This window comes from Enhydra lutris, unplaced genomic scaffold (assembly GCF_002288905.1).
Source record: "Enhydra lutris kenyoni isolate GAN:26980312 unplaced genomic scaffold, ASM228890v2 scaffoldscaffold55, whole genome shotgun sequence".
Lineage (NCBI taxonomy): Eukaryota > Metazoa > Chordata > Mammalia > Carnivora > Mustelidae > Enhydra > Enhydra lutris.
In genome coordinates, this window is record NW_019154139.1 from 8,718,285 (window position 1) to 8,731,475 (window position 13,191).

The following is a 13,191-nucleotide window of genomic DNA, read 5'->3' on the forward strand; positions in this document are numbered from 1 at the left end:
ATAACATGACCCTTAACAAAAAACAAAAGAAGAAAATCTCTGAACCAGGATGACTTCTAACCCCAGGTTTGCCAGTCAGGCAAGAGCGGGGACTGGTTCCTTAGATCTTGGGGACTTTCCTTTCTTCTGAGTTGGTTGGGCTAAAGGATTTCTGGGATTTAAAGATTTTTCACTGACCTAAGATTTTTGTCATTGCCAACCTCCTTAGTTCTTACCTTCAAATTTGTGAGAGCCCTCCTTCCCTTTAGGGTCCCATGCCAAGTGTAACTTGTGAAGACCTCTTCCTCTCTTTGCTCTTACTAGAAATGGATTGCCAACAATGCATCTTTTGCACGACATAAGAGACACCGCCACCTGCTTCACTACCACACTGCCTCCTTACTGGAGCTAAGTGGCTCCAGTAAGAATTTGAGCCCAAAAGAAAGGGAAATACTGGCTCACGAGATGTTCCCAGCATTAATTCCTTGAAGGCTAAGAAGGAAGGTATCACAGAAGACTCAGTTTGGAGTTCTAAAATTTAAACTTATTCTATATGGTGAGATGATACCTTTTTTTTTTTTTTTTTAATATTTTCACCCCTTTTATATCTAAATCTTGTTAGAAATTTCCTTTTGGGGGGGTTGATTTCTCCTTGGTAATAACTGCTCAACACTTTCACTGAAATAGAAAAGAATAATGTGATTTGAAATCATCAGAGTACTTTGGTCACGGTAGGTGCTCAATATTTATTGAATGAGTTAAAGGAAAGAATTTGCTATTCTTAACTCCTTAATACAGGATTTTCTTTCTGTTAATGCAAGTTTGTTCAATTTTCTTAAACCTGAGTTGTGTCTGAACAGGTTCCTCACTATTTCCACATGCTATAAAGATAGAATTTTAAAGGCAACAGCATGTCCCTGACTTTAAAACAATAAACATATTAATGTGGGCCTCAGTGTTCTTCAGTCTTCATGGTCTAAGGGCATTCCTGGACCCAATATCATGATGCCCAGCAGCTTCATAGCTAGTTGTCAGACACTGAAATCCTCTGGCCATGGAGCAAATCCCAAGTCAGTGGTATTGAAGTGGTTGATCAGCGAGGTCCTAAATGCCAACAGCTGGAGAGTGTGAAGAAAGGAGGAAAGATAAACAGTGTTCTAGAGGAAGAATCATGGAGTTCTCAGCTTGCATCCTAATGAGGAAGCTACTTTTCCACAGGGTACTATCCCCCCAGGGAGCAGAATAGAACCCCTCCCCTTTCAAGAGTGGGGCAGAAATGCAATACAGGAAAATCTCAAAGAGAAGTTATTTCGGCAGCAAGCAATGATCTACAGATGTGTTACAGAGCATACGGAGAGGGCAGCAAGGCCACTCTAGTGGTTTATTTCACGGATGTTCGTCATTGAACAAGTGCAGAGGCAGAACCTAAGAATAAAGACTCTAATATGAGAATGCCATTAGTTCAGTCCTCACAGTCATGGGACACTCAGAAAATATCAGCAAAATTGCGAGGATTTAAGAATCTGTGAAATGTGGACTTACTCATAATAGAGAATTTTCTTTTATTTTTTTATTTATTCTTGAGAATTTTCTTTTAAAACCATACTTATTTGCAATTTTTCAGCAATTCCATTTGAGGGGTCATTGCTAATATCAGAACCTCTTGTACATAATTATGTTTAATTTACCTTTATGGTAAAATGTGTACTTTTCATTCAATAGTACAGATTCAGACATTCTTGTTTCATTCATTCAGTAAATACTGTTTGAATACCTAGTCTGTTAGGCCTGTCCTGAGGGGCTGGGAATAGAGCAGTGAACAAAATATAGTCCTTGCCCTCCTGGATCTTATCTTCTGGCAGAGAGGGAAATAATTATGTATGTCAGATAGTTGTGCTACTACAGAGAATCATAAAATGAGGAAAGAGTTAGAGAAAGTGTAGCCCAGGTGGAGGGTGGCAATTTTATTGGGAGATCAAAGGATATTTGAGCTAAGTCCAGAACAAAGTGAGGCAGCCAGCTTGATGGCTCTCTAGGGAAAGAGTAGGCAGGTACAGGGACCAGCAAGTACAAAGCCTTATGGTGGAAGCAAGCTTGATGCAATGAGTAAGGAGGGGGGGCAGTCATGATGGAGGTCAGAGAGGGAACAGAGCCTGGAACACATAGGGCCTTGTTGGCCATGGCAAGGTCTTTGATTTCATTCTGAGTTAAGATGAGAGCCAATGGAAGATTTTGAACATGGTCTAATTTGGGGTTAGGTTTTAGAACAGCTCTCATTACTGTATTGAGATTAAATTGTAAGGGAGCAAGGGTAGAAGCAGGGAGACCAGTTAGAAGGCTACTGCAGTAGTCCTCACAAGAGAAGGCACACCTTAGGACAGGTGGTGGAAAGTGGAGGTGATGGGAAATGACTACATTCTGAATATATGGGGTGACCAGAGAGTCTGGAAGCACAAATATTATTATTTTTTCATGAATTAGAATGTGGGATCAATAAACCATTTATCACCTATCAACTGCATTGGTGGCCACCCTGCATTAAAGGTGAGCTGATTATATGATGTGAAGTCTGAGAGCCAAAGAGTGGCACCAACGATGACTACAAAGCTCATGGCCTGAGAAACCAGAAGCAAGGATGTGTCCTTACTGAGACAGGGGAACAAGCTTGAAAGATCAGAAGCTTGGTTTGTGGCGTATTAAGTTTGAGATTTCTATGAGCCATACCACTGGGGATGTCAAGATAGATATGAGTCTGGAGGTCAGGAGAGTTTAGGGCTAGAGATAAAAACTTGAGAGCTGTTGAGAGAAAAGGTTATTTAAAGTAATGAAACTGGATGAAACCACCCAGGGAATGAATACTGATAGAGAACAGACCCCTTCAAAGTTGAGAGGTCAGAGAAATGGAAGAAACCAGCCAAGGAGATGAGAAGGAGCAATGGTTTCCTGGAAACCAAGTGAAGAAAACTCTGTTCACTTTAATCAAACTCTGAGTTCACGGGAAAAAAAAAAAAAACAACACACCAAGTTATTATTGTAAAACCATGCCCGTATTTAGAGAGTGCAACTAAATTATGGTGCCCCCAAATGGAAGAAAGCAGAGAAGAAGGACCTTTCATGTTACTTTAATGAAGTTAATTCCACTAGGTAGGTAACACTTTACAGTTTTGCTGAGCCTAGTCAACATCCTTTCAGATACACCCAAAGATTCATTCTAAAAGGAGGCAATGAATGGGTTTAAAAAGGAAAAAAAATGGATCTCCAATGTTTTCAAAATGTAACAAGTTATGATTTGTGACTGAGAATGTCAACGGAGGGGTGCCTGGATGGCTCAGTTGGTGGAACGTGCAGCTCTTGATCTTGGAGTTATGAGTTTGAGCCCCACATTGGGCGTAGAGAGTACTTAAAAATAAAATACTTAAAAAAAAAAAAAAAAGAACATTGGTGGAGCTCAACATTAAGAACCAAAAATTAGTCCTTAGGGTAGAGGAAAGGGCACAGAACTGGACACTGCAAATTTGGGTCAAGTTCTAGCTAAATCGCTTGCTAGTTGAATGTTTCTGAGCAATTCATGTAACCTATTTGTTCCTTCAAACTCAGCCCAAGTTCACCTCTTCCAGGAAGACTTCTCTAATTATGTAGATTTGGGCAAATCCTCTTTTTACTCCCAAAGCATTATTATAATTGCTAATTTATTTTTGTCTTTTTAATTAGACTATTACTTCTTTGTATTCCCATAGCTCAGCATAGTGCCTGGCACTTAGCAGGTGCTCAATAATGTAGAATGAATGCATGTTCCCACAAATCAGCTTCCTCATTTGTAAAATGGAATAATTATACCTACTTTTCAGAGTTCCTTTGAAATTTACATAAGCTATGACTCGAAAAAATCTTTATAAACTATAACTCACTATATAAACAAAATATTTGTTGTTTGTCCCCCACTATTTTATAGAATAACACCTTAGCGCGGCATTCAAGGCCCTGAACAATCTGTTTCCAGGCCACCCTTTTTAGTTTCCCTCTGGCTACTATGCCCACTACACTATATGATAGCCAGTTAAGTAGTATTTCAAACACACCAACTTCTTTCATATCTTCCACCATTTTATATCATAATTACCTAACTGCACTTCAGTATCGATCATGATATCTATTATAATAATTATTATGATTGAAGTCGTAGGAGCTAAAAACAAATGTTACTTTCATCTATGAAGAGTTTTTCTATTGTCTAAGTCTTTTCCCTCCACCCTGGTGGAATAGTGACACAGTCCACACAGCCAGCCTTTTAAAACATGGGTTTGATTATAAAACATGGGTTTGATTATATTTTCAATGCCTACCAGATAAAGTGCTTTTAAAACATGGGTTTGATTATATTTTCAATGCCTACCAGATAAAGTCCCCTAGCAGCACAGACAAGGTCTTTCATGATCTGAATTTCCTCTGCCACTTCATCTCCCTCTGCTGTTCCACTAATAGCTTTTGAGACAGCCATAGTAACTACAGTACTTGTAGTTTTACCAAGATAATAGGCTCTCTCAGCTTTCAAGCCTTTACACATGATGTGTCCTTTGCCTCTAATGGCCTCTTCCACTTTGTCTATCCAGTGAACTCCCTGTCATCCTTTAAGATACAGATGTAAAGTCTTCTCTGAAACCTGCCCTTAATAAACTCCTTGGCAGAATTAGATGCTCTCTCCTCTCTTATTACAAGATACATATCTTGTCACAGTCTTCCGTGAGGGTGCCTGTCACCTCCGCTAGCCTGTAAACTCATGCTTTATCTCTGGGTCCTTACAGCTCGGTGGGGTGCTTGGCACAGAGGGGGCGCTCACTGAAGATCAGTTAAATATTTCAACGACGACCCATCAGTGGTACGCAAGGCCCTCCCTGGAGACACTCCATCACTGCCCATCACACACACACAACTCTTTTCGGCCCTAGCAAAAGACCATTACCTTCTTTGTCGTTTGAGGTGGAGATCAGCGGTGGACACCCTCTCGTCAAAATACATTAGTAACACAAATTGTAAAATTTTTCTTTGAAAGGAGCCTGAGGGCAGCATCACAGCCCCAGCGACTGTTAAACGAAGACATGTGCCTTCATTGCACTTGATATCCGCCCCTCCCCACGAAAGAACTCGGTCATTTTAACTCCTCGAGTCCCCCTTGCTAGATGCCCTAGGAGCACCGGACACCTGACCCCAGAGAGGCCGGAAGTGAGGGCTCGGAAGTGAGGAAGCGGAAGTGGGGAGGGCGTGGGCGCTTGGGCCTGGCTGCAGGAGGTGATCAGCCTAGGAACGAGAAGCTTGAATTTGAGCGGGAAAAGTTCACGACGCTGTGGCAGGACTTTCCCCTCAGGTAGTAGATTCCTGTTTGGGGGCTTCAGATGGGCGTGGAAGGGTCTGGTCTCTGTCTCTTGTCTCAGGCGGTGCCGTTGCTGACTGCGTGCGGGCGAGAGGGGGCCGAGGTCACTACGACCTGCGTGAGGGAAGGTCCCCATTGTGTGACACCATCGTGTCACACTCCCTCCTTCTAGAAGCTTCTGTGTGGCCCAGACTTCCGCTCCAAGTAAACTCTGTGCTTTCCGAGGGGAGTCCGTAGTCGGGCTCATCTGAGTGGCTCTGGACCTGGCATGGGGCCTGCCTTGTACACGGTGGTCATTCTGAAGAAATGGAGGCCAAGGAAAGGCGCTATCTACAGGAAGTTGATTCTCTGAGCCTTCACCCTTCATGTTCAAAATTCTTTCTCAAGCATCTCATTTCTTCCTCTCAGCTGTTCTTTCTATGGGGTGATTATTCTTTATGCTGCAGATGAGGGAACTGAGGCTCGGCGAAGTTGTTGAGCCTGAATTAGGAAATGGCAGAGCAGGACCTCAAGTCCATGCCTTTGGAATCCTAATTAAAGTAATGAGATGAGGTAGGTGAATGCCTAGGTGTGAGCACATTATGAGCATTCGAAAGAGAGTAGCCCTTTATTCCAGAGGATGGGGACTGTGTCTTGTGTACCTGTTTTTCCATTTTGTAGAATGGAGTCTGCCACATGGTGAACTCCAGAGAACTAATAGTGGAATGAATTAATGAACACACAGGAGGGCTCCAAAAAGTTGATTTCTCTGCCTCTTGCAGTAATCTTCCCATCCAAACAGTAACACCTCCTAATGCCATGGTATTCTCTATAATCATTCTCCCACAACAATCTTGGCCAGAGCTTATTTTCTCCTGAGTAAACTCAAGTTTACAGGCAGAACCTGTACAAAGAGGAAAGCTGCTCTCTACCCTAAATGCGTCTTTCCAGATGCCTCTCACACTCAGCCTCTTAGATGCTGCTATTATTGTCCTAGGTCTTTGGGTAAAGTCAGTTCAGCTCCTCAGTTCCTTATTTCAATTCTGATATCCAAAGAATTTTAAAGACCAGTTTTCCCCCCAACACGTTTGGCAGCAAGACCCGAATTGAAATGAGGCATTTTGTCTTTATTTGTTCCAGATATATACAAGTTTTTGCTGCGGTCACGTTATTGTGTTTGCTTGTTCAGAGCAGCCCCACACCTTACTGTGGGTATCACGTAACATGGTACAGACACGGTGTGACCCTTCAAAAGTCTGAAAAAAAAACAAAACCCCAAGTTTGAATTCCACAATGCCATTTGATAACTTAAATGATTTCCTGTTACAGTTAAGGAAAAGCTGGGGGGAAGAAACAGCCTTTGCCAAAACATGGAAATAAGTCTGAAAAGGAAACCAAGAGACTTTTTTTTTACCTCATCATGTGTTTATTTTGGAATTATTTAAGGGAGAATTAAATTATTTAAGGGAGAATTATTTAAGCTCCTTAATCAAACACTGGTTTTTGAGTGTCAGAATCATGTTTTAAATTGCTTATATCATACATAAAGCCATACAAATGGTAGATACTCAAGAAATATTTATTGATTGAACTGAAAATATTTAAACTCTAGAATTTTACTTGACAACTGCAAGGCTGGAATATAATTTTAAAATGTCATGGTTTTGATCCAAAGCTGTTGAATCAATGCAAGTTTATCCCAAGCAGAATCTGTCAGTCATTTGGGCATTCACTCAGCACCTGTTTCTTGAGTACCTACCATGTTCTAGGTACTTATTAAGCAATAGGATTATACTGCTTTGTAAATAAGATGGTCATGGTCCCTGCTGTCATGGAGTTTTTGGTCTGGTGGTGAAGAAAGCAAATAACAAATACACAGGTACAGATCATGGTAAGTGCCATGAAGGAAATAAATCAGGTGCAGAAAGAATATATTGGGAAGATCTGAGTAGCTAGTGTGCTTACTGAAGGCCTCTCAGAGTAGGTGACCCAGATTGGCAACATGGAATATCTTAACTTGCCTCCGTTTCTAAATATTCTATGGATTTGGGTAGCCAGACAACCAAGATTCAGGTGTGAAAATTACCCTCTTGGGCACCACTTTTGTCTTAGATGTCCCATCGCTGTAATTACAATCTCAAGTTTCTAGTGGTATGAGTAAACTGAACGTTTGCATGTAGTCAGGTGTCTGAAACACAGAAGACCAATGTATAATTTACCACTAACACCAACTGAACTCCTTGTTAATCTGAAAAGACAACAATAGTAGAATGTGTCTTACATATTCTATGGTCATGTCACAAAGTACTATGCATTAGTAAATGGTATTAATTCACTCAGCCAGACTTTTTGCTTTGTGGGTTTTTTTTTTTTTAATGGTTGGGAATTTAAACTAAAATGGGAATTTTAAATGGTTGGGAATTTAATTTTTTTTTAATGGTTGGGTATTTAATTTCAGTATGATGTTACGCACATCCATTTTAAACTACTCTATTGGATTGAAGCCTATTATTGGATAATTTCCTGGGGCAGAAGTTTCATTTAAGAAAACATTTTTAAAATGCAAGATAGAGAATATAGGAAAACCTAAAAATTAGGATTTTTGTCTCTCCAAAATGTAGTATCACCAAAAAAGGACAAAAAATAGTGTTTTAATGACTTGTTCAATTCCAGCAGGTAATGATTCTAACAGGTTTTTTTTTTAATAGAATTGTGAGGAAACAGATCAATATTTGTTTCTCTAAGCCAATGTCACAGTGCATCTCTGCATCGCGTGAGCTTGTTGGAAGGGAAAAAAAGACAGTAGAAAAAGAAAACACTCACGACTGAAAATTTTAATGGCTTATTGAAACACATTACAAGTCTGGTTTTCACTGCAGGAATGAGTCAGATAAAAATGCCTGTGTTTGAAGTGCAAACAGAGAAAATCAAAATTGTGAAAACACACAACTTCTCTTTTTCTTCCTAGGGTTGACGATAGTTTCTTTCTGAGAAATGTTAATTAAACTGATACATTTTCCATCTTACTTATTTGAGGATGTGTTATACTTTTACCAAAAAAAAAAAAAAAGGTTAATTACCCTTTCTCTTATTTTTTGAAAAAGAAAGGATAGCTCATATAGTTTGCTTCTGAAAATTTATGTCTTCTTAAATACATACACAGAAATTAATCAGACCTGAGCTAGGAGCTGTGAAGGTCAAGGCAGAGAAACAAAACTGAAAACAAGACAAATTTGTTACGATTTTAATGTCTTTCTTTCTTTTTTTTTTTTTTTAAAGATTTTATTTATTTATTTGACAGACAGAGATCACAAGTAGGCAGAGAGGCGGGCAGAGAGAGAGAGGAAGGGAAGCAGGCTCCCTGCTGAGCAGAGAGCCCAACGTGGGGCTCGATCCCAGGACCCTGGGATCATGACCTGAGCCGAAGGCAGCGGCTTTAACCCACTGAGCCACCCAGGCGCCCCATTTTAATGTCTTTCTTTTCTGTGCATGCAGTTTCTCTTGTAAAATCTGATTATAGATCATCGAGGTTTCATTGGGTCTGGATGCTTGTCAGGGCTTGAAATCAATTTAGTATACTATCTTGGTGACCATCAGGGGTGAATCACCAGGGAAATTGCAAACTAACTAACCCACCTTAATGCGAAACAGTGAAAAAGAAGGTAGGGAATGGTTTCATGTGAACTGTGAATTGATCATTCATAAACTTCATTTAAGGTTTGGGGGCTGCAGACCTCCTTTAGGTTTTAATGTATTTTGTATCAACCTAAATGGGCCTCTCTTTGTGTGTACTTGTTTTGGAATGTGACAGATACATGCTGATCACTCCAGTTTTTAGGGAAATTTTTACCGGATTTGAATCATACTACTGACATCCTTTACTCCTAAATGCATAGTTCCTTTCCTAAGGCCCAGTAAAGAAAGTAATTTATCCTTTTCCTTGAACCTTATTAACCTTACCGGTACTAAAATACTCATCGAGGGTACCATGAGTTAGATGTCGGGTTCCCTGTGGTGCAAGTACTTGTGTTAATAGTTGACAGCCCTCTCTACTTTCAGGTTAACAAGAAAGCAGAATGTATTTAGATCCGATTCTAGTGACGTGTAGTTCTAAGAAGAATCAACCATAGGGTCACATAATGATCCCAACACAGTTGTTACCATCCTAATTACCTTTAGGACATACCATTTTTTAAAAAAAGATTTTATTTATTTATTTGACATACAGAGATCACAAGTAGGCAGAGAGGCAGGCGGAGAGAGAGGAGGAAGCAGGTTCCCTTCAGAGCAGAGAGCCCGATGCGGGCGGGGCTCCATCCCAGGACCCTGAGACCATGACCTGAGCCAAAGGCAGAGGCTTTAACCCACTGAGCCACCCAGGTGCCCCAAGACATACCATTTTTATACATGACAACAAATCTTAAGCAGGGAATGTCAGAGTACAAGTCCCATTTTCTTTTCCTAACTTGCCCACTGTCCTGTAATGTTTTAAAATTGTCTTATTCCTGGCCAAAGAGGCCGAATGCTATCTTCTGCAGAAATTTTTAGGACTAGAAAGACCATGTATATTTCTTTAAGTAATATAGACCAATCCCTTATGAGAGATTTTCCCATATTGCTGCTAGGAGAATTTAGATGGTGCCTCAATTCTGGCTGATGTAAGTGAGGGGCTGATTTCTAAGTAAACCTAGATTTTTCAGACTGACTTGGTCTTTTATAGACATTTCAAAAAGCATTTAATGTACATATTTTTTTGTGCTTTGCTTTGCAGGAAATTGATGTCTCATCAAAATGGAGATTAATCATTTGTATTTGGGAGCAGCAGAACTGGGGACCAATTACCTCTCAAGAGTTTTATAAACCAATTATCATAACTCCTATTCCATTGCTCTCATCCCCATCTCAACTTCAAACTTGTCTTACCTATGGCATTCAGGAGGCAAGTGAAAAATTTCGTGAAAAATTACTCAGATGCTGAAATAAAAGTCAGAGAAGCAACTTCTAATGATCCTTGGGGTCCTTCTAGTTCTCTAATGTTAGATATCAGTGACCTGACTTTCAACACAATTTCTCTGTCAGAGATTATGAGTATGCTATGGCAGAGACTCAACGATCACGGGAAGAACTGGCGCCATGTATATAAATCCCTTACGCTGATGGATTATCTCATCAAGAACGGATCAAAGAAAGTTATTCAGCATTGCAGAGAGGGGTTCTGTAACCTTCAAACACTGAAAGATTTTCAACACATTGATGAAGCTGGAAAAGACCAAGGTAAAAGAAATGCATACAGCGTGCCAATAAAGATTAGAGGTTTGGCAGGGGATCATTTTAAACCAGGAGCTGGGGAAAAGTTGTCCTGAAAATTTTTAGCCACCTTTCTTCTGGGACAGTTATAGCTTCCCTTTGTGTTGACGCTTGAGGGTCTTGGAGAACAGTTGTTTGTTTTTTTCCCCCAAAAAGATGTGTAAAACTAACACACCTAGCTTCCTGATAAAATGATACCTAATAGAAAATGAACAAAGTGAATAAAACAGGAGGCATGGCAGCTTGGTATAATAATGTCACTATAATTCATAATTATAATTAGACTGGAATTCAGTCATAAATGTAAGGAAGCGTTTCCAAAGACTACAGAATCTTCAAAGATGATCTAGATGAAAGTACTTATATGAATTCAAAAATTTAGGTTATAATTTTGTCGGGGGTGGAGGAAGGGGGTGAACGAGGGGAAGCCATGTGGAGTACTGAACTGAGATGGTTTGATAGTGTCTGGGATTACAATGCTGGAAGAATCAGCACTTTCTCCTTGTCTGATGTAAAATTAAAATTTGTGCTTAAAGTGAATCGTCTTAGGAATCATGAGAAGAGGATAAAATTCAGTGTAGTCTTTGTGTTAAGTATACATTTTTAGAATAGACTTTTTGAAGAGCAGTTTTGGGTTTATAGAAAAATTACACAGAAAGAGCAGAGTTCCCACATACCCTTCCCTATCCCTTCCCTATTGTTTCTCCTATTAACGTCTTGCATTAGTGGGTGCATTTGTTACAGCTGAGAAATCAGTGTTAATACATTAACTAAAGTCCTCTGTTTACCTTGAGGTTCACCCTTTGTGTTTTCCAGTTCTGTGGGTTTTGAAAAATGCTTGTCATGTATGTACCATTCCAGTATCAAGCAGAATGACGTCGCTGCTCTGAGAATGTCCTGTGCTCCACCTCTTGGTTCTTTCTCCTCTGCCTGGAACCCTTGGCAACCATGCATCTTTTCATTGTACTTATCATTTTGCTTTTTCCAGAATATCGTCTAGTTGGAATCATACAGTATGTAGCTTTTTCTGACTTGTTTCTTTCCTTGACAGTATGCATTTAAGAGTCTCCCATATCCTTTTTATAGACCCAGATTTCCTTTCTTTTTTTTTCTTCCTGTTTTAAAAATCAGCTTTATAGTGATACAATTCAACATGCCGTACAGTTTGCCCGTTTAAAGTATAGGATCCTGTGGCTTTAGGTGTATTATTAATTTTTAAAAATTGCAATAAGATGTAAATAACAAAATTTTTCATTTTAAGCGTACAGTTCAGTGACATTGATTCCATTCACAATGTTGCATAACCATCACCACCATCTACTTCCAAAACTTCTCATCACCCTAGACAAACTCCATAACCATTAAGCAATGACTCTCCTGCTAACCTCTAATCTTTCTTTCTCTGTACATTTGCTTATTCTGGGTACACTCACATAAGTGGAATCATATAGTATTTGCCCTATTCTGTCTGGTTTATTTCACACACCATAATGTCCTCTAGTTCATCTGTATTGTGGGGTGTATCAAAACATCATTCCTTTTATAGCTGCATGACATTCCATTGCATAAACATATCGCGTTTTGTTTATCTGTTTATCAGTTGGTAGGTTCTTGGGTTGTTTTCACCTTTTGTCTATTATGAATATTGCTGCAATTAATGAAATCACCCAAGTGTTAGTTTGAGTCTCTGCTTTCAACTCCTTTGGGTGTATACTTACGAGTGGAATTGCTGGATCAAATGACAGTTCTATGTTTAGTTTTTTGAGGAACCAGTAACCTGTTTTCCTTAGAGGCTGCACCATTTTACATTCTTACGAACAATGTAAAAAGGTTCCTGTTTTTCCACATCCTTGTCAACACTTATTATTGTCCATCTTTTTGACTATAGCCATTCTACTGAATGTGAAAAGTAGTATCTCATTGTGGTTTCAATACACATTTCCCTAAAGACTAATGATGTTGAGCATCTTGATATGCCCTTATTGGCCATTTATAGATCTTCTTTGGAGAACTGTCTGTAGGAATCCTTTGCCCATTTTTAACTGTTTTTTTTTTTTTTAATTGTTGAGTTTTAAGAGTTCTTTATATATTCTGGATACAACACCCCTACCAGAGGGTGGTTTGTAAATATCTTCTCCCATTCTATAGGTTGTCTTTTTATTTTCTTAATAAATTTTGATGAAGTTCAATTTATCAATTTTTCCTTTGGTGCTTATGCTTTCAGTGTCATATGTAAGAAATCTTTGCCAAATCTAAGGTCATGAAGATTCATACCTATGTTTTTTTTCTAAAAGTTTTATAGTTTTGGCTTTTCCATTTACATCTTGGATCCATTTTCAGTTAATTTTCATGTATAGTGTGAGGTAGAGGTCCAGCCTCATTCTTTTTTTTTTTTTTTAAAGATTTTATTTATTTATTTGTCAGAGAGAGAGAGAGGGAGAGAGAGCAAGCACAGGCAGACAGAATGGCAGGCAGAGGCAGAGGGAGAAGCAGGTTCCCTGATGAGCAAGGAGCCCGATGTGGGACTCGATCCCAGGATGCTGGGATCATGACCTGAT

At 39.5% G+C, this 13,191-nt stretch overlaps 1 protein-coding gene across 1 annotated transcript in view; it reads left to right on the top strand.

Annotated features, from left to right (window-relative positions):
• Nucleotides 1–5,229: 5,229 nt before the first annotated feature.
• The window catches only part of LOC111157446 (ENTH domain containing 1), a 101,622-nt gene continuing 93,660 nt past the window's right edge, over nt 5,230–13,191 (top strand). The window contains exons 1-2 of the mRNA XM_022518848.1: nt 5,230–5,341; nt 10,098–10,600. Of these exons, the coding sequence (XP_022374556.1) occupies nt 10,252–10,600 (349 nt within the window). The 5' untranslated portion in view covers nt 5,230–5,341; nt 10,098–10,251. The remainder of the gene's footprint in view (nt 5,342–10,097; nt 10,601–13,191) is intronic.